Below are 18,900 nucleotides of genomic sequence, written 5' to 3'. Positions count from 1 at the left end.
GTAGCAGGAGTGGTTGGTGGGAGGGAGTTTCCTGCATGAAAAGGCAGGTTTGTGGAAGACCTGTGAGCAGATGGCTCCATCCTCTTGTGATTTGTGTCACGTTTGCTCTTTGAAAGTACAAGTCCTTTGATGATACCTTTAGAGAACTGTACATAGACAAATCACCTTAACTTGTGATTTCTGTACAAAGCCCTCTCTTTGTCAGATGTGCTGCTAACAGGCCCTGGTATTCCTTTTGGCTTATCTCCCAGAAGCAATATTAAGGATTTTGTATATGCCAAGCTCTGCAAATACGTGTTTCTTATTTTGTGAATGAAAAATGTCAGTTCTGAAGCACTGAGATTCGACAGTCTGCTTTTGGGCAAAGCTGAAGGGAAGATGGGTTTTCTCATTCATATATTGAAAAATAATATGACAGAAATGAATTGATGAGGTTCTCTCTAATGCCTAGTGACTGGAGTGTATGTTAAATTTACTGCAATTCTGCCCTTGAAATAAGTTGCTTTATTGAGAAGTTCTGCTTGGCATTCTTCAGGGCAAGAGAGGGAATGGGAAAATGAGATGATCAGGTTTGTTTATATTGTTTGTGACTAAGTGGCAAACATCCCTGCACTGCATAATAATTTTTCAGATAGTTGTTAATCTTCTAAACTCTTACACGACATTAGATGAATTCATTGCTGCCTAGATCTTTTTTTAGATAAATATATTTAAGTCAGTATTTTTTTGCAACACAGTAAGGAAAACAATCAGTAAATCTTCACTGTACATTTTCTGTGTTGCATGCAGTACTGTAAGCCTGAAACTTGCTGTATTTATTTGCTTTGCAGTTCTGGCAAATTACAAATTTGGTACTTTTGGTAGTCAGTGCTGTCCTTCAGGTCCCTCCACAGTGTTGTCTTCATTGGTGGGTTTTGTCTTGGCAGTTTTATAGGGACATAGGTGGGACACTGCAGGTTTTGGATTTTTTCTCATTCAAGAGCTCTAAAAAGATTATGTGTTTATTGAAATGTTAAAATTTTGTTTAACGTGATTTAGAATGCTAATTAGAAGCTGGAAATTAAGCTTTCTTGATGGTTTTGGTGCTCTGATTTGCCCCATCAGAGAGCTACACCTATCTCGGAGAACTGTGAATAAAATCCTGAACTCCACATTAGGAAAATCATCTTTTGGAGGTTTCAGGTGTGCCATGTACTCAGTCTGAGTCTTGTGGGTTGGTGACAGCCCACCCAGCTGTCTCTGTGAAATTGTGCTGTGTCTTCATTCCCTGCACTCCAGTCACTTTGCATTCCAGTGTGGGAAAAAGCCTTTGAAGCCGGGTTAAGGGTATTGTGTTCTTTTCTTGGGGAATCCAAAGGAGCACACTGGCCTTTGAAATCCCTGTGCTTTGCTGTGTCTTTCATTTGCAGCAGCACTTGACAAACAGGAGCAGTGGAGTCAAGCTAATGATTCCTAGATGTGATGTGGTTTTGATAATTCTTGGTGATTAAAAGAACACTGGTAATGACAGCAGTAGCCTTCTTAATTTTCCTCCTCTAGAAACTGCTAAGCAACTTCTCTGAGAACTGTGATTAACATTTATTTTACCTCAGCCAGGGTGGGTTTTCCCCTTTGCTGCTTGATGGGTGTTATGATTCAGTAACACACGAAATATTTATAAAAGAAGAATACAATTACATGCATCTGAGTAGACGGTTACATTCAGTAGTGCTAATTAAAATCAATTAATTTCTACTGCAGCATCAGCCTGTGTAATCTCCTGTGATTAATTCTGGGTGTCCTTTCAGTGCTGGAGTTTCACAGTGGACACACAGTGCTCAATGCACATGTGTGCACATATTTAATGTCTTGTCTTAAGAAAAATTCTCCCGTGACTCAAGAGTGCTCTGGATGGTTTACAGTAATGCCTTGAGGACACAATATGCCTGCAACAATATTTTGATTAGGTTTTTTTGGTTTTTTTTTTTTTTTTTCCTGATATAAATGGATATTCCACAAAGCTGCCAGATAGCATCTGTGGTGCTGAAATCTGATCTCAGTATAGTTGCAGATTACCTTTGTTTTCCCAGTGTAAATTAATTTAGAGATACTCAGACATACAAGCTTTCTCATTTGTTTTATATCCAGAGCTGTATTATGTAAGATGTGTTTGTTTTAAAGTATAAAAGGACTGTGTTTTTTGTTTGTGGCTTCTTCTCCCCTAATTCAGTTCTTCTGGGGCAGTTCTGTTTTCTGAATCCAGAGACCATGAGGTTCTCTATTGTTTTTATTTGGTTTGTTAAGGACCTGTCTAATTTATCTGCAGTTTTCTTGCTTGTATTAATCACTCCTTGGTCTGGGTGTGTATTGAAGCAGTGCACATCAAATCAATCCCCTTGTATTCATTCCAGTATCCTGTTAGGGAAATAAATCCATGTAAGGGATTCGTGATTTCACCTGTTACAGTTGTCCATGTTCTTTTCCAAGCTGATGGACTATTTCCCTCTTACATTATCACATTAAATTAATGCTGCTGTAAGAGTTTGGATTCCCTTTTGAACCTGGTGAAATTCAGCTGCAAAACTGCACATTTTGTTTGGGTTTTTTATTTCCCTTCATTTTGTGAGGAGTAAGCCCAAGAATTTGTGCTGTTTATTTCTGACAGAGGCTAAGATAAATGTAACATTAAACAAAAGAAAAAAAACAGGGGGAAAACAAACAAACAAAAAAAAACAATGAAAGACCAAGAACAATGAAACAAAGCAAAGAAACATCAAGAAAATAACAATAACAACAAAACTAAACTAAAAAACAAACAACCCCACCCACACACAGAAAAAACAAGTAATAAGGCAAGACAAGTACTCTAAAATCTGAGGCATGTAATCCTTAGCCCAAAGGGTCTGCTTTTCTCTTCTGAGTTAGTTAGGAATTACATCTTGCTTGTTCTTGACTATAAAATGCACAATTTTTATCTGGAGCTTCCCAGCCAGGAGCCTGCCTGTCATTCAGAATATTTTTGGCGCAGGGTTTTAAAAAACCTCTTCTTCTTTCCTGGTCTGCAGAAGACCCAATTACTCCTCATTTCCAATGTATTTATAGGGCTTTTTGGAACCTGCCACTTTATATTTTAATTCTGGGACTGAAAGGGCCCCTGTCAAATGCTCTTCTCCTTGGATTCCTGCCTTTTGAAGATAAAAGGCATTTCTGTGAAGGTCTCATTTCTGCCTGGCCAGATCTCTGTGCAGTTTCTCATCTGTCTGATCTCTTGTGGAAGTCTGAGGATAACTTTTACCCCAGAAGAGTTTGAGGGTCACAATTGCTTTTTCAGTTTCATTTCTGAAAGAAATTGCTGAGTGATGAGATCCAATTGGTCGGTCCTATAAATGTTGGGTGACTTAATTTAATAAAGTGTTAAAAGTGAGGTGTTAAAAGACCCATCATGTATTATGGTCCTGAATACTGACTGTATCCACATGTTCAAGGTATTCCACCCTAATAATAATAATTCAGATCCTGTTCTTCCACAAAGACGGCTGGTTTTTCATAAATCCATTTCTAAACAAGACTTGAGTATGTTGACAAATCCTCTGACCACAGTAAAGTTTGTCCTTGAGTTTGTGTAAGCATGAACTGACCTTTCCTGAAAGTTTGTTTTGCATTTATGTAGTTCAGAATTTTCCTTCTGAAGAAGGCAGTGTATCAGGAAGATGTTTATGTGCACAGGCATACTGTTTCTAGTATTCTGATTTATTCGATCAAAATATGTCTTGTTCATGTACCAAACTCTTTTCCCAGAAAAATACAAGATGTTTGGACAAAGAAACTTGTGCTTCTCTCCTGCGCTACTATCCTAGAGGGAATTTTAGCAGCCTGTATTAGAATAATATCTATTTATTTAATTCTGATTCATGAATATTTTCACACGTGTGACTGCCACCAACTCTAGAGCCAGAAGGTCCCCCCTGAGCCTCCTTTTCTCCAGGCTGAGCCCCTTTCCCAGCTCCATTCCCTTCCCTGGACATGGCCTTTCTTGCAGGAGGGACCCCAAAACAGGGCACAGAACTCACATTTTGGGTACGTGTGGAATTTTGTGGCTTTACTCCCATTTACTGACACATTTGTGATGAAATACTGAAGCCAGTAGAGGGAGCAGGAGTTTTCCATCAAATCCCACCGAAATTCCTGTGCTGATGTGCAAAGGGGTTGAAGTTCCATCTTCCCACATCAAATGACCTTGTCTCCTCTTATTCAACATAAAAAAGATATTCTCATATACAATTCAAATACACACTACCTTCAAAGGGAAATAATACCAATTTGAGGGATTTGTTCAGCCAAGCTGTTGGAGAAGTGAAATGTCCTTTCCAGAATGCCTGAAGAAACCTTAAGGATTTGTATATCTGTAATACTTTAACAATCCAATCAAATCTTCTAAGAAAATAATGTGTATTTCAGTGAATTCAACATTTTCATCTGGAAAATCAGTAAGAAATCACTGAGATGTCATAACTTGGGGGTTTCCTGCTGGGAGAGGCCTGGCCCCGGGAACAAACTTGAATTCCTTCCCTTAAAGCAGGATTTAAACAAAATCTGTAATCTGATCTATTAAAATGGGTTTTTGGATTTTATACAAGCAACCTAAAAGTAATGTTTCTTATAATTCTAGAAACTTAGTAAGTATTAAATGTTTCTAAATAAATAAATTCTTTTAGAAATATTCAACACCTGCATGTTGATTTTGCCATTTTACCTCAGTGTGTTGAATATAAAAAATGTTTTCTTGTCCAAGATGTGAGAGTTTTCCATATCGCTTTTTCCCCCCCAGTTCCTAAAGATAAATATTATTTATATTCAGTGTTGCTTGTCCCTGGGAAGTGTTAGTGCAGATTCTTGCAGGTGTTTATTATATTGACAGATGCTGAATCTGTACTGATCCATTTTAGATTATATTAATATGACTGATGTTTTTATTTTTGAGGGATTTTTATGATCAGCACTGTACATGTGAAGCTTTTCCAAGATGCACGTTCCACTTGGATCACATAAAACATTTCTGGGCTGCAGGAAATACCTGTGCCAGGTGTGAGGAATGACTCTGCAATTCCATCATTAATTTCTCTTTTTGGAATTGCAGCTGCCCTTTTCCCTTTTTTTCCTTAAGGAAGAGTAAATGTCTATAACTTAGTAATACTTTTAGTGGAAAAATCATCTTTTCTTTTGGAGAGGATTGACTTTTAAGCTGCACCTTTTCAGGAGTTTCTCCTCTTCAGCCTCTTCTATTGCCTGCACAAACTTCTCCTCTCAGCATGTCTGTGAGGACTATTTTTTTTTAGTATCAGATATATTTTTAGATAACTCATGGATAATTTTTGCTGGAGCTTCCATCTATAACTGACCTATTTGAACGAATTGTGGAAATTTTTGCTGCAAGATCTTTCTGAAGTGGGAGGATTTATGTTTCCTTTTATATAATTTTCTTTTTGAGGATGAGATCAGTATGGAAGCCGACCCATATTCTCTTAGTCCCCTCAAAAATCCGCTCAAAATCGAAGCAAGCTATGGACATTTGATTAGAAGCTTTATAAGGTGTTCAGACCTCATCTGAACATACTTTTTGTCATCTAAATAGGTTTGAAAATCTTCTTTAGGTGAGTTCAGCCATCACTTCTCCTCTGAGACTGTTACTGATTTGCTGGTAGACAAAACTAATCTGTTGAACCTGATCTTTGGATCATTCTTAGAGTAGGAAATAAAGATCGTGGATTATTATTATATAAAGATCATTATTCCAACATACAGATTTAAAAAGAGGCTTTTAATTTATATTTGGGGGTGGTTTTTTGTTATGATTTCAAGTGACACAATTTAATTATATACTAAATATAGTCTGCTTTTGACTTATACATCGTTACTTTGGTTTTAAAATTTATGAATGAAATACACTCTATAATTCCCAAATATTATTAGCCACATAGTTTTTTACTCCATATATTTTTGTCATGAAGTCATCTTCCCACATTAAAAAAAAAAGAATAAAAAAGGGAGGGGTTGTTGGGTTTGATTTACATACTCAGTATAGGTGTCTCTGGATAAAAGAGTTACTTGATGTTAATAGAAGGAAGGATGCTGCTTTTTCTGTATGAAATAGGTGAGATGAATTGTACCCCAGATTAGAAGTACCTGCTTTTTTCCAATGACAAATAACAGCTTCTGATATGATGAAGGTACAGATCTGTGTCACTGAGATCTGAACTTAGGATTCATTCTGCCCCAGAATAACTCAGATGTTGGCATATATGATTTCTTCATGCTGGAGAAAAACCTCATTTGTACTTGTGTCTGAAATTCCTGGGCAGGAATGCTGGCAATGTCCCTTGTAGGAATAGGACTTAAGTTAATAAAGATAATATGACAAGGGTGTTTTCTTGCTGTGTTTTTTGTACAAGCTGCCAACACAGTAGGACCTTAATTTCAGGCTTCCAAATACTGCAGCAATAAAAATAAACACAAATGTATTTGCACAGGCAAAGAATTTTTTGTTATTGGTCTGTGTCTTCTCTAAGAAGTCTTTTGGCCTCTGACCACTGAGTTGGTTTTATTGTTGGTTTTTTGTTGTCTTTTATTCCTGTGGATTTTCATTACTAATAAGCAACATGAGGAGTTAATGCAGGATATCCCAGAAGAAGACAATAGACCTTTACAGTTTGAAGTCCATTTATTGTTGAATTGCAGAGTGATTTGGGTTGGGAAGGGACCTTAAAGCCCTTTCTGCTTCTAAAAAGAGGAAGTTTCTGCCATAAAAATGTAGCTGGAGCATGCAGGAGCAGGTGGAGAAAAAAAAGTGCCAACTTTTGGGAGGTGCTGAGGCATTTTAGCATCACATTTGCTGGGTGATGCTTCCCCGGATCTGTGTTACAGTTCCCTCGAAAAACCAAAATCTGTAACTCCTGCTCTGCCCAAATGACTTTGCTCAAAGAAGAATTTGGATGATAAGTGGATGGACTTAAGTATGTTTATGAATTGCCAAAGCCTGTTAAGCCACGTTGCTATTTTATAGCAGCAACAACAATAATCATAATATAATTAATAGAATATTTAATAGAATTAATAGAATATTTAATAGAATTTATAATAGAATTAATCATAGCATAATAAGAATTTGTAGTGGGGGTGCATATTGTTTTCTGAGGCTGAAAAATACTCACAAGGAAGGACTTTTGATTCAAATAATTGCTTCCAGTACCAGACTGGGCTCCCTCTTCCCCCCTGCTCCAGCTGGGAAACACTTTGCCCCTTCCCAGGCACATCTCACCGTGGGAGAGCAGCAGGCAGATCATGTGGCACGTGTCATTTCTTAGCAGGCAGGAATCCATCGGGAATGCTGAGAACAAGATTTGCAGCTCCCTCTCCATCGCTGCGGCGGGTTCCGGGCTCGGACTCGGCGCCGGCTCCTGCGGCAGCAGTGCCGGCAGCTCCAGCATCCTCCCGGTGGGCTCCAGCCCCTGGGGCTGTCTGATTTATTTATTTCAAGGGTTTTTTTTTTCCCCCCTGTGTCTTTGTTTTGGGAGCACAATGGCAGCCGGGAGCCACATCTCCAGGCGCCGTGCCGTGCGTGCGGGGATGCTGCTGCAGGGATGCCGGGCTGGGCTGGAGTCGGATCCGTCCCTCACGGCTTGACTGCCTTCGTGTGAGTGTTCCGCCTTTTCCAGATACAATTTCGATACGATATGGATTTAAACTATTGATTTATCAGCTCTTAACAGTGGGGTGTGCTCTGCTGGTTGCTGTGAGAGCAGCAGCACGTCCAATGCAGTCGGTTCCTGCCGCAGATTCCCCAGCATGCGTGCAGCAGCCTCACCCACCCTTGGATTCTTCTGCCTTAAAAATTGCTTTGTCAGATCTTGAGAGACGTTTGGTCACAGTGAGGGTTTTAAAGGCCTTTTAATTAAGTAGGAAACCAGGAATATTGGGCTGCTAGCACTTGATTTTGTACGAAACTTGTTATGTTTGCCTTTAAGGAGAATGCCTGGCAGGAGGTGCTGACAGAGCTGATGCCAGAGGTGCTGTGGGATTTACTGACATCAGATGTGCTGGTGCAGATGCTGGTGCAGATCTGGCTCCTGTTTGCAGCCCCCTCATACTAATTGTGGTGCTTTGTGCAGGGGATTTGTTTAGGAATGCTGAAACCTTGAGGTTTTCTTTCCCTGTCAAAGCAGTCAGTTCAAAGAATCCAGCTGTGTGTATTGGGGAGGATTTGTTGTGTCATTGGTTTTAACGGAGAGCTGGTGGAATGGGGATGGGGGCAGAAGAGGAAGCGGGAGTGTTTCTCATACCTGGCTTTAGCAGGAGAGGCTCCTCTGCCGATCCTGTGAGTCATCATGATCTCTGAGGTCCCTTCATCTCCTTGTAACTGAGAGAAAGAATTAATAGCCATGACTGTTTACTCTGTTCTGGACTCAGAATCAGGCACTCGGAAGCCTTGTCGGGTTTCTGACCTGTGTCCAGCATCCCGGGTGGACAGATGCTGGACACCGAGCAGACAGCAGCTTTCAAAAACTAAAATACTGTGGAAGAGTTAATGGATTTTCTTAACACTGAGATTTTTTTAAAGATCACAAAAGTTTTTCTCCCTTTCATAGTGAAGTGCAAGAGAATATGAATTACTGAGTCAATATTTACAATATTATTCACTTCTCTCATGGCATTTGATTGTTTTCTCTTGCTTGACAACTTCTGTAAAGCTCCTTAAACAGGTTCATCTCAGTCTGTGCTGGTCTTTATTTTAAATTAACATGGATAGCTGTGTTCTCTAGCAATGATTTCACAACTGATTTACTTCTGGTGACCTATTTTAGCTGTTGCATTGAGGGATTTGTCAATAACTTTGGTGTTTCACCACCCTGGCAATCATTACAGCAACTGAGTCAATCGAACTTCAGGAGTGATACTGTCCATAGATGTTGTCTGTATAGTAGGTCATGTCTATAAACAATAGCTATTGCTGAAGCAAATAGTAACAACTACCTAAAATCATGCATAAAGGAAATATCTAGGAGTGTTGCTGCGATGACAGAGGTGGATGTAAATACAAGCACTTGGAAGTTCAAAGAATGTGAGAATTAATATTCCCTTAGAAACAGTAATCTCCCCTTTCCTGCATGTCCAGTGAGATAACTTCATAATTAAGTGTGGTATTGTTCCCTGCTAACCTTGCTGGGAGCAGATTATGCTCAACATTTTTATTTGTAGTGAAGAGAAAAAGAATTAAATAGTTCAGTTATTCAGCTCTTAACTGTGGCTCTTCCTTCCCATCCTTGGTTTCCACCAAGCTCCACCTTTGCTGCATCCAGATCAAATGCAGCAGCTGTTGTGTGCTGACTGAAGATTTAATATCTGCTGAGTCATCTGATTTATTTTTTCCTTTCCCACCTGCTAAATGCATTTTGGAGATTAATTTACCGTGAGCTTTCTTCCCCCTTTAATATGCTGCGTAACTTTGCAGGGAGATCCATCCCAGACTCTTGATTCCTCTTCCTCTTCTCCAACCCAATGGCTTTGGCAGCCTGTTGTCACCATTTTGTGTCCCACCATTGAGTGTTGGAGCATTTTGGGGAGTGGGACCCCAAATCTGCTGCCCCCAGCCCCTCCCTTGGCCATGGCTTGTTCTCAAGGCAGGGTTTGATACACCTGGGTAACTGTACAGCAGAGATGTCTTTCCATCTGACCAAGGAGATTGATTCATAAAATAAATCGGGGATCTCAGGGTTGGGTTGGAAGGGACCTTAAAGCTCATTGAGTCCCCTCAACAAGCCCCGTGTAGCTTGGTGTCAAAGGAATGATGAAACTTTCAGGGAGGGAGTTTCTCTTTTGCTGATGATTGTGTGTCTTTGGATTAATACAGGGCTTTACTCCTGATTTTAATACTGGGACTTTCTTGTCTTTTGAAATGTTTAGTCCTTAGAGTTATTTTGCATTTGGATTTATGTTTATAGCTCAGAAGGGTTTTTGTTTTCTCCGTGACTTAGAGGTTGTCATCCCTAATGGTTGCTGGTCATAACCAGGGGCCATTAGGGATGATGATGATGGTGATGATGATGATGATATTGCAGTTGCCAGTTGTATTTGCAGTGTGACATCCTTCTGGCAGCCACAGTGCAGAAGGGAACTGGACGAGTGTCATGGTCTGTGACCTCCCTGGGATTTGTTGGCTTGTTGGGGTGGGTGCAGCTCATTTAAAATCAGGATTCTGGGCTGCTGTAGCCAGACGACCTTCACATGCAGCTGCTGTGTCAGCAGGGAAAGATGTAAAGGTGACAGAAATGGCCTGCCTGGCATCTGTTCAACGTGCCGGAGCATTGCTTCAGGAAAACTGAGGGCTGGGAGCATTTCACCAAGGGAAGAGGGAGCAGAAAACCTCTCCTGGCCTGGGGTGTGGTTCCTCTCTTTTTGGGGATGGAGGTAGACTAAAATTTTTAATCCCCATTTTAGTTCTGCTCTTGTGCTGCAATTTACACCTTCCACCAATCCAGATATAGCTCAGATGCAGCAGGAGTTGATAAATTATGGCACAACAGGCCTCTTCACCAAATAACTTATGTAGAGAGATTTCTATCCAGAGATACAAATGTATGAAAATGCAGTTGCTTTTAGTGTCATCAAAACACATCAATGCTAAACTGGCTATTGAGTTTTTAACAGCTATTTAAGAATTCAGTTATTTCAAAACTGTTTTAAAGACTTTAAAAGCTTCCCCTTCCTCTACCATAAGGAAAGAGCTGCTGAAATACAGCCTGAATTTGAAATCCCTGGGTTTGCTTTTCCCCAGTCTGTGGAGTTGGGCTTCTTTTTGCTCTCAGCTGCCAGAGACTCCATGTACTCAAGCATCTGTATTGATGGGTGTATCTATTGTTTCTAATCTGGTCAGTTGATCAATGAAGAGCAGCCTGTAATTAATTGTATAATATTGTACACAATGTCCCACTCTGCATTCACACAGATGGATTTGGGATTTGTTAACTGTAGCTGCTTTCCTAAACAGCTTCAAGAGCATGCAATAAGAGGTTTTATTCTTCCCAGTCTTCCTGGGTTTTAGCGGACAAATAATTTTAAAGGGACACAGTTTCAAATTTCATATTTCAGATATTTTAAAATTTTTTTTTGATGTCTTAATTCCAGTGCTTAATATTTTTATGTTTTGATATAACAGTCCAAAGTGAAGGAGCTCTTTGAAGATGCACAGTTTGGTTTTTATCTCCTTCATGATGCCATTTTATCTGTGGCATCAATAGGAGCAAGTAAAACCTTCCTTCTATCCCCAAGGACCTCATGGATTTCATTGCAGTGAGCTGGGGCAAAGGTGGAAGGAGCAGCAGAGCCAAGCAGCAGTTTGCCCAGTTTCTGCCTGCCACAGGGACCTTTTGTCCTGCCGTTCCTCTGAGATAGGTGATGGGACTCAAGGAAAAGTTGCATCTGCCTGACCTGTCCACTATGATGTTCTACTTGTGCTGTTTTGGTTCTCGTGCAGATGGAGGGAACGAGGAGCCACCAGACCGAAGACAGGCAAGTGTAGACTCCCGTCAGAGCCGAGCTGGGCAAGGTAAAACCTGAGTGTTGTTCTGCCTCGGGCACTCGTCTCCTTTGTTCGCCTTTGGTATTTCCCGCGTGTCGTGTTTCTCGTCAAACCGTGTGGCCTGACAGACTCTGCACCCGTGGTTGTTGTCCACGCAGCTCTGAGATTGACAAACCAGACAAATCTTGGAGTGGTTGAAGGAGTTTAACCCAACTCCTGGCGCAGCACAGAGCGCGGTGTCTCCGTACCGCAGCCGCAGGGGCGGAGTGCTCTGCTGTTGGAGCTGGAATTCTTCAGCGCACACCAGCCCAAACCAGCGTTCAGTTTCCAAGTTTCTACTTATTTTCCTGATACCAAAGAGCTTCAGGCAGATTCACCATAACCAGGCAGTTCACCATAAACCAGGTTATCCTTCCCCAAGCCCTGGGATAGAAAAGGACCTGTGTGTACCTGTCTGGGGGCTGAACAGCCCCACCTTACGCCTTTTGCTTTGTTTCATCCCACAGGAAAAAGACAAAAGGTCCGAGGAAGGAAGTACTAAAACCAGGGTTTATATTCTTTAAATAACAATCCAACAGCCTCTTTTGTTGGGTGTCTGTCACTCAGCGTAGGTTTGGTGGTTGGTTAACACCACACAGAGTCCTGTAATGGGGATTTCTGTCCCTGACAGCAGCTGGTCTTAGATCTGTGCTGGGTTACATGTCCTTTGAACCAACTTTACTAAGTTTTAAGCATTTTTTCATTTGTGAAGGTTGTGAAAATGTTGTATTCTCACACAGCTTTGAGACTGAGCAGCATTTTTTGTGAGTAAGGGCTCTGGTTCTATGCTCGTTGACTTACTCTGCCTTTGGGATTGCAGCAATAATTTTCCTTTCATTTAGGCTCAAGCCTGTTGTTGTCATGGTGTCCTAATGACTTATTATGGGGACATTTTCTCCAGAGAATTGTCCTTTTTTGGCAGTATTCCAATGTTGCCTGGGTGAGATGATTTTGAGTCATTGAAGCTGTGATCAGAATTAGGGGGATCGGAATTGGTAGTTAAAGCCCTGAAGCTCAGAAGTGTCAGCTGCTCTTTTCACGTAGGATCTTTCAATTACTGCATTTAAATGTATTATTTTTAATTTTATTGTTTTAAAGTAGAGTAAAATTAGGAAGGAACCAGGTGATTTATAGCACATATGCAGATTCCATGGTAGCTTGCATAGAAGGAGGAGTGCTTTGATGTTCAGAGAGATTGGCTGTTCTTTCCAGCTGAGCTCAGATGAAGTTGTTGGTGTGTAACTGTGCTAGAGGCTCTGCTGTGGGTGCCTTGCATGTCCTTTTCTGTGTTTGGCTTGTGTCCAGTGGTTTCTTGTTATGGGGCAGAGCAGCTCAGATGCAGCTGCTGCTGGGAGCTATCTGAACACATTCTATTATCTCAATTTCCCTTTCAACCCATCTATTCTGGATCTCTGCTGCTGTGGGAAAGGCATGGGTTTTGGCAGAGTAAGAGGGGATCTTTTTTGTTTTTGCAAATCCTTTCTCAAAAATCACTGATCTGTACCTCTTTGGTTACCGACTGAAGGAACTGCAGCAACCAGCAAGAAGTTTCAGCGTGAGAGGGAATGGAAGGGGAAAAGGTTAAAAAGCTTCCAAGTTCTTGGAGCAACAAGCTTCTGAGGTGAATATTTCCATTTGGATCAGTGGATGCAATTGTAGAGACAGGGTTTCTACAGCATGGAAGAAAGCTCTTTGCTCTATAGAAGCATTTTCTCTAACTTTCCCCAGCTCTGTGTCCATCACTTGAAGTCTGTCTGCACGTGCTAATGGGTGTTTTTCATTGTGGTGGGTTGAGGAAGTTTATTATCCTTGGATAAAGCATCCAGCTGAAATGGGACAGTTGCTTTCTTGCTGTCTGACCTTCCATGATACCATGTGTGATGCTCAGGTGTCTTCAAAGCTTCATTGGCAGGACAAGAGGAAACAGCCTCAGGTTGGGCCAGGGGAGGTTTAGGTCAGAGGTTTTGGTTAGGTTGGTTTAGGAAAATATTTTTCATGGAGAGAATTGTCAAGCCCTGGAACAGACTGGCCAGGGCAGTGGTGGAGTCGCCAGCCCTGGAAGTGTTCCAAAAATGTGTGAATGTGACATTTAAGGACATGGCTTAGTGGGTGAGCATCGTGGTGATGCTGGGGTGATGGTTGAATGTGATCTTCAAGGTCTTTTCCAACCTGAATGATTCTGTGGTAATCTTGTAAAACTCCAAGAGATAGTTTATTAGTTCAAATGTGCACTTCACAGTAATGTTTTATTTAAATATATTACATAACCAAACTGTTAAGTTCCAGTTCAGCCGTCAATGAGCCCTAATTCCAGGATTTGATAAGCCCCATATTCTTTCTGATCAAAACAAATTGCACACTGTTTCAGGGTTTTGCTTGTGTGTTTATTCGCTCTGCCAAGGAGGAGAGAGGAATTTTGGTATGTGCAAAATGAAGGTAGTACCTTGTGGATGTTTTGTGAGTTCACTGTTTTGTTGTAAAGCCTTTGAATTTTAAGAGGAAAAACTTTTCCCACCTGTAATTACTTATATTTTTATATAACATACTGCCCTTGATTTTAAGTAGATTGATCAAAGACACTGGGAACTTACACGATAATAACCAGTGAAATGCACATAGACTTGTAAGTCTTTCCCAGACTTTAAGCTGCAGGAGATGCCCATGGTTTGGGGTTCCCTAAAATTTAGCCTGAGGCAATTGAAATTATTTTTAAGAATCAAAATCATTGGTGGCAAATCTGTTTCTTCATGCCTGGTGCCAAAAGTATTTTAAAAGCCCATCATGGGTTGGCCTTTTGGGTGCTAGTTTTGGCAGAGATGGTGGTTCCTGACACTCCTGGTGAGCCTGGCTGGGCTGGCAGAGCCTGCAGAGAGCTCCTGGTAACTGGTGAGTGATGAGCAAGCAGGGAGTGAGCTGTGTTTTGAACTGTCAAAGCCAGCGAGGTTGTGAAGGGTGTTAGTGCTTATTTGGCTTTCATGTAAAGAGCATTACAGAGCTGCTGAGAGACATTCCTGATTGCTGGCACCAGGAATGGATGCACTTCAGCCACTGGTGCTGCAGCCCTCTAGAACCCTTTGGGAACTGGTCCAAGATTTTTGACAGTTATTTCAACATGGGGTTTTTCTGCTGATTGTATGCAATATGTTGGGTTGTTCACATTGTACTTTGGATATTGGGAATACAGCTTGTCCATCATCTCCCCTGAAGTACCATGCATTTGAGGCTCTTGCCCTTCAGTCTTATTCCCGCTCTTGCCCGTCTCCATTTCTGTCCAGCAAACATTTTCTCTTTTAAAAGCACTCTCACAAGCCAGTGAGAACAGCACAGCTACCCAGTGGAAATCCAGTGAGGAATGTCTTTATAGAGGGAAAACATCAGCATCAATAAGAGCTAAAATCTATCTTGGAACAGAGTGATACAAGTCTGGCCTTCTCACATTATTGAAAAATTAGGGAAATATGATTGATAACAGTTTGGATTGGTTTTGCATGTGAATTATTAGTTGTCTGGGTTAGATTGTTCATCTTACTGACAAGAGTGGAGATCCAGGTGTCCTCAACCCCAAGGTTTCCATATCTGCTACTAACAGGAGGAACCGTATGGCTCCTGACTCTTGCTGATCTGAAGCACCTTCCCTTCACTGTTCATTAATATTGATTACAATTAGGGTCAAGTCCTTTTATTATTCTATCTTCACTTGTTCTCATGTTATTTCATGTATTGCATTGTGGATGTGTAGTGATGCGACCCCCACGTGTGCTTTTTGTGTCTCTTGAGAGAATTGGAGCTGGTGGCTGTTTTTAGAGGTGTTTGTTCTTCATTTTATTTGGGGTTTGTGGGTTTTTTTTAGGCTAAAGGTCCTTCTGTTGAAATTTAATTTAGATGGGAGGTTTTGTATTGGAAAACAACAATCTAAAAACTGCGGTCATTATATTGAAAACTGGAGTTTGCTGGATGTGAAGACTTGGCTGGGTTCAGAGGGTGATAAATATTCCACGTGGGTGCAATTTCCACTCTGCTGAATAGTTCTGGTGATTAAAAGATTCTGAAAGACAAATTAAGAACATTGAAAGAAATTCTTCATGGTTCTGCTGTTCATCATACGGAGAGAGGTACAACAAGGGACGTGTCGCGAGCGTGCAAAGCGAACAAGCACTTGGCAATTCAGCTCTGCACAGAGCTCCCTCCAGCCAGCCCTTTTGGAGTGATGGATGCAGGATGCTTTCCCTTGCAATTCTAACCCGTTGGTGTTTCTTTTCCTCCCCCCCATTAGGCACCTCCACAGAGAACGACTGTGCTTTTGAACCTGACTACGCAATTCCTCCTCTCCCAGTGACCGAAGGTATGCAGCACATTCGGATAATGGAGGGCATGTCCCGCTCCCTTCCATCCTCCCCCTTACTCACACATCAGTCTATCAGTGTTCGGCTCCAACCTGTGAAGAAGTTAACTGGTAAGGACTTAAATAAAGTTCGCTGGGGCTTTTAAGGTCCGTTGGTGCAAAAATCTGTAAGAGAAAAAAAAAAAAAAGGAAAAAAAGCTTTGAATGGTTTCTGTGTGGAAGTCGTTCCCTTGTTTATTGCAGCATCGGCTTCAGTCAAAACCTGGGCATGGATTGGATGTTTGTGTTGACAGAGAAATCTTTCTTTGCTGAAAAAGGTCTCTCTGGTTTACAAATATTCTCTCATTTTTGAGAAATTTCTGTCAGAGTGTGTTTCAGTTCCACTTTGTGTTGCTGTTATGCACTGTGGAAGCATTACAGTGATTTTGAAGAAGTTGATGCTTAAATTTTGAATGTTGAGAGAACATCAGAGAAATTATGAACTTCTATAGCAAAGTTATACTTTGCTAAAAAAAAATCTGAATGACAGATTTTTTTTTTTTTTTAGTTCATGCATATTTTTAGATACTGCTTTTTGTTTATGTAACCTGTCAGGACTGTGGTATGAATACCTAGAGATGATGCAGTAGTGTGAATTTCAAAAGCACTTGGAGTCCAACATCCATATAAAAGCCTGAAAAGAAGTATTTCTACTGGTAACAGTTCTTGAGAAACTCGCTTTTTGCCTTAAGTCTGTGCCCAGCTTTATGGTCAGCCAGGGTCCTGTGCTTGTGCTGAGGGAAATCTCCAAAAAGAGTTTTTATGGAATATAATCTGATCTATGTGTACAAAAGGGAGCTTTGATGCACTTGGTGCCTTTTGTTTCCTCTGCCCTCTGGTGAAAGGAGAACTTGGAAAGGATAGGGTAGAGAAATTCTCTTTCTGCCATAATTCTGTATCTGCAGAGTGGTTGGTGAGAGGGTGTTTATGTACCTCACATGTATGGTACATAAAAACCTTTATCTTTTAATTTATTTTTTTAAAAATAAAAATTTATGTCCTAGGACCATTTACCACTATCTGAAGGAACCTACAACCAAAAAGGGACTTTCTGTTGGGAACTGGAGAGACAGGACAAAGGGGAATTGGGTTCAGACTGCGAGAGGGGAGATTTAGATTTGGATGTGTGGAAGAAATTCAAGAAATTCCTGGCTGTGGGGATAGTAAGGCCCTGGCACAAATGCCCAGAAGCAGCTGTGGCTGCCCCTGGATCCCTGGCAGTGTCCAAGGCCAGGTTGAACAGGACTTGGAGCAACCTGGGACAGTGGTAGATGTTGGGCTGGGCTTTAATGTCCTTTCCAACCCAAATAATTCCATAATTCTATGATAACATAATCTTCTGAAGTTCCTAATCTGTCTGCTTTTAACCAAGGCAGCTTTTCATCCACAGAAAAGTTAAAATGTCCATTTTTGGTAAATGAACCTCAGGAACACATTCCACAGAGTGAAAGTTTTTTACCTAGAGGAACTAAGGTCACTCACTCACATCTTGGTATCTGGGTTTGCTGGGTATGAAGACATGGCTGGGTTCACAGGGTGATAAATATTCCACGTGGGTGCAATTTCCACTCTGCTGAATAGTCTGGTGATTAAAAAAACTAAGATCATTGTCATTCTAAGGGGCGAAGTAATAGTCAGCATAAGTAATCAGTTCTCCCCCTCCTGCCACCTCTTGTTTAGCACTGGCTGAAAATGGACTTAAATCAGCACATTCAACCTCAGTTTGTGTTATTTATTTATTTTTTTTTATAATAGTGGCTTTATTAACAAAAAGAATGTTAAAAATATGTAATAAAGGGAAAGAAAACTCCGCACCCTCCCAGCCCAGGTTAAGTAATGGAAGACACCATTTTGGTGTGTGTCTGCAATAAAATCAGCACTCAAAAGTTACCGTGCTCGCTGCACAAAGAGCAGCTGAGGCTGAAACAATGAGCTTAAAATATTCTGCTATACATCAAGGGTGTGTTATTGCTGACTCAAAGCCATAACTGTGATGAAAATAATGCAGGTGCTCTGTATACCTGCCTTGAGGACAGCAGTGCTTTCCAGGAGGGTGCTCAGGGGTGAATGTATGTAAGTGCTTTTGGGAATTGATGCCAAAAATACGTGCATTAGGTTAATAAAGGAGATACTGGGCTGAAAGACTCAGCTCATGATGTTTCATTCCACTCCTGTGGAACCCACCATTTGCAGAGGGTTTGCACAAAGCCCTGTGCTGCATCCCACTCCTCCTCCTCCTCCTCCTCAGGAAGGAGTGTTCATTTGCATATTGTACATTTATATGCGCAGGGATAATTTTATTCATCACTGTACTTGGCTATTGCTATTTTTTCTATTGAATGACAGATTGCAAGCTTTGGGATTCTCTTAGAAAGAGCATGTGTGTGAGTGCCTGTGCAGAGAGTGAGGAGGGGAGAATATTAGCAAGAAATTTAGGAAAGAAATCGTGTTTTTCTAACAAAAACCTGGCCTGGATGTTTCAGTTTGGATTCTCAGATGCCTGATCCTGCTGTATCCACTGTGAATTTGCTTCAGTGTCTTCAAAGAAATGGGCCTGGGGAACTGATTTCATTGCAGATCCTCTCTTTGAGAGCATTCCTCCCTTGTGTCTGGGGAATGTGGGAACTTTCCCTAAGAATAGAATTCATATAAATCAGTAGGAATATTCCTACAAACCAGTGGGTTCAGGCACTTGATAGCAGCCTCTTTCCTACAGAAGATGTATATTTTTTCACTAGATCCCTCAGAGATGGTGAGAGCAGGATGGAGGCTTGCTCCTCCCAGTGATACCAGTAAGGACCCGCCACTGTGGTTCTCAACACCCTCCAGGTCCATCTGGGCTGGGGATCTCAACACCCAGCATGTTCTGTGCCACCATCACACATCATTTGTGGTGCTGGGGTCTTGTCTTCTCCCCATCCCTCGTGGG

At 41.2% G+C, this 18,900-nt stretch overlaps 1 protein-coding gene across 6 annotated transcripts in view; it reads left to right on the top strand.

Moving 5' to 3' along the window:
- TANC2 (tetratricopeptide repeat, ankyrin repeat and coiled-coil containing 2) overlaps positions 1-18,900 on the top strand; it is a 145,324-nt gene that overhangs the window by 27,970 nt on the left and 98,454 nt on the right. For 3 of the 6 annotated variants that reach the window (XM_063178960.1, XM_063178958.1, XM_063178959.1), the window contains exons 4-5: positions 11,507-11,578; positions 15,864-16,043. In XM_063178960.1, coding sequence (XP_063035030.1) covers positions 11,507-11,578; positions 15,864-16,043 — 252 coding nt within the window. The remainder of the gene's footprint in view (positions 1-11,506; positions 11,579-15,863; positions 16,044-18,900) is intronic. The other 3 variants (XM_063178962.1, XM_063178963.1, XM_063178961.1) reach the window with 3 other exon arrangements.

Source organism: Melospiza melodia, chromosome 30, assembly GCF_035770615.1.
Source record: "Melospiza melodia melodia isolate bMelMel2 chromosome 30, bMelMel2.pri, whole genome shotgun sequence".
Lineage (NCBI taxonomy): Eukaryota > Metazoa > Chordata > Aves > Passeriformes > Passerellidae > Melospiza > Melospiza melodia.
This window is presented reverse-complemented; position numbering and strand designations above follow the sequence as displayed.